At 30.5% G+C, this 2,164-nt stretch overlaps 1 protein-coding gene across 1 annotated transcript; it reads right to left on the bottom strand.

Moving 5' to 3' along the window:
* Positions 1-646: 646 nt before the first annotated feature.
* LOC110026289 (S-norcoclaurine synthase 1-like) lies at positions 647-2,106 on the bottom strand (the record flags this gene model as incomplete). The annotated part of the gene is given in 3 exon segments (XM_020727174.1): positions 647-1,055; positions 1,447-1,771; positions 1,859-2,106. Coding segments are annotated over 3 exon segments (819 nt in total), but the record flags the coding sequence as incomplete, so codon positions are not given.
* Between the last annotated feature and the right edge of the window lie 58 nt (positions 2,107-2,164).

Here is a 2,164-nt window from a genome sequence, read left to right as displayed (position 1 = left end):
ATAAATCTTATTTTCTTAGGAATATGATCTAGGCCTAGTTGAATTAAATCCTCTACTTATGATTGGTAAGTATATACTTGAAAGGAGCTATAAGCTTATTGGTTAATGAAGATGGTTGTATTTCTACAACTACCAATTTGAGCTCTTTATTTGACGAGGAAATATTATGTCCAGAGTCAGCGTCTGAACAACGGACGCAATACACCAGAGGTTTTTTTTTTACGAATTATCATCTACTTATTCAAAAAATATATGTATATCTTTAAATATTCTAATGATGTTTAAAAAATTTAGGCTCAAATATTTTACATGTATTATCTTATTTTCTTTGGAACGCTCTTAGTTAATTAACTAATTTCTTAAAATTTTGAGCTGTCTTTTATTCAATAAAAATTTATATAAATCTATTTAAAATGATAATATAATGTAATATAATATAATGATTTATTCCATTTAAAACTTCTAAAAATTGTATAAATATTCAAGTTATAATAAAGATGCAGATAATAGTTATATAAATAATTATATAATTTTAAAATTATTTATTATAAAAGCTGAAATTTTATCAAATGATATAAAAAATATTTAATCGTTTATATAAATTTCAATTAAAATGGATAAATTTAATACTACCAAACACATAACAAATTAGATTTTATTACAATACTAATATGACCCCATTGATATGAAAATTGACTTAGGAGCACGACTTATTGCATATTTTGCATAGATTTATCAGCATTTATAACACAATAAACAACCCACCCCTCTTATTTAAAACACATAGTTCTGTAAGCTGAAAATCTAAATCATGCATCCAATTTCATGCGATCCAATAAGCTCTTCCCTTCCACTTTGCTGGCGTACACCATCTTGAAATACTCTTCAAATTGCACGCTCTTATAAATCAGCTTATCTCCTTTCACAATTTCCGGAATTGGTCCCACCACATCACCTACGTTCAGTGTATGAAATCCAGCAATAGATAGCCTCGCCTTCTTATTATTCACCACAACTCTGTGCTCAATGCTCTTATATTTTCCATTGCTTAATATCTGCAGCAATCACATATATACTGATCAGAAATATCAATTTATATTTCTGTCTTGCATAAAAAATTACAAGATTTACATGGATATTGTTTATTTCTTTGTGTATCTGACACGTAAACTTCAATTTCTACATACATATACCACCTTGCTTAGCCTAAAAAAGATGTATTTCAGATGTGATATGAAATAGTTGGCTACGTAGTATAAATGTATAGAAAAGAAAGATTAAGTTTAGGTGATAGATATGTAAATATGTAGGAATTGGGTGGAATTTATGCAAATGATTCTAAATAATCATAGTCATGTTGTTCAAAATTTACTCTTAACTAAGTAACACAGTGCTCATGAAAAAAAAAAATCTTAAGATGATCCAATATCATCAAGAGTTAATTACCTCAATAATGTCTCCAACATTGATGACAAAAGCTCCTGGCAAAGCTTTAACTGGGAGCCATTTACCTTTTCTGTTAATCTGTAGCCCCTGCAGCTCATTCATTTGTAACAATACTGTCAATCCTGTAGCATCAGAGTGAGGAGAGAATCCCAAGACCTTGTCAGGATTTGGGCATGGAGGGTAATAATTGCATTTAACAATCTGAATCCCTCCCTTAAACATATCATACAACTCCTTGAGTCCAAGTCCCAGATTCTTAGATATCATTTTTAGGAGTTCATCGGATAGTCTCTTTATCTCAATTGCATAAGCATCAAATGTCTCCCTGAATAAGTTAAAATTTGTAAAGACACATAAAAACATAGTGTATAAAGATGATAAAAATGAGAGAGATTGTTTAAATAACTAGCACCTGAATGAAGGTGGATTAGTGGGCCAAAGCCGCAATTGTTTCAAATTTGGAGGAAATGTTGCATAGGCAAGTCTGTCTCCCCAGTCTAGCTTTTGTTCCTTTGAGTGAATGAAAGCTTGTCCATAGCCCTCTGTTTGGCCTGGCAGTTGAGCAACTTTCTCCTTCTCTTCTAATGGAAGCTTGAAGAAATCTTCCACAACTTGTTTTACTTTATTTATTACATCTTCAGGTATTCCGTGATTTACTAGCTATTGGTAATTTCAAGTATTTAGCACAATGGTTAAGTGAATTAAACCTAAAAAAATT

The sequence above is a fragment of the Phalaenopsis equestris genome, unplaced genomic scaffold (assembly GCF_001263595.1).
Source record: "Phalaenopsis equestris unplaced genomic scaffold, ASM126359v1 Scaffold000362, whole genome shotgun sequence".
Classification (NCBI taxonomy): domain Eukaryota; kingdom Viridiplantae; phylum Streptophyta; class Magnoliopsida; order Asparagales; family Orchidaceae; genus Phalaenopsis; species Phalaenopsis equestris.
The sequence above is the reverse complement of the archived record's forward strand: the minus strand, read 5'-3'. Positions and strand labels throughout refer to the sequence as shown.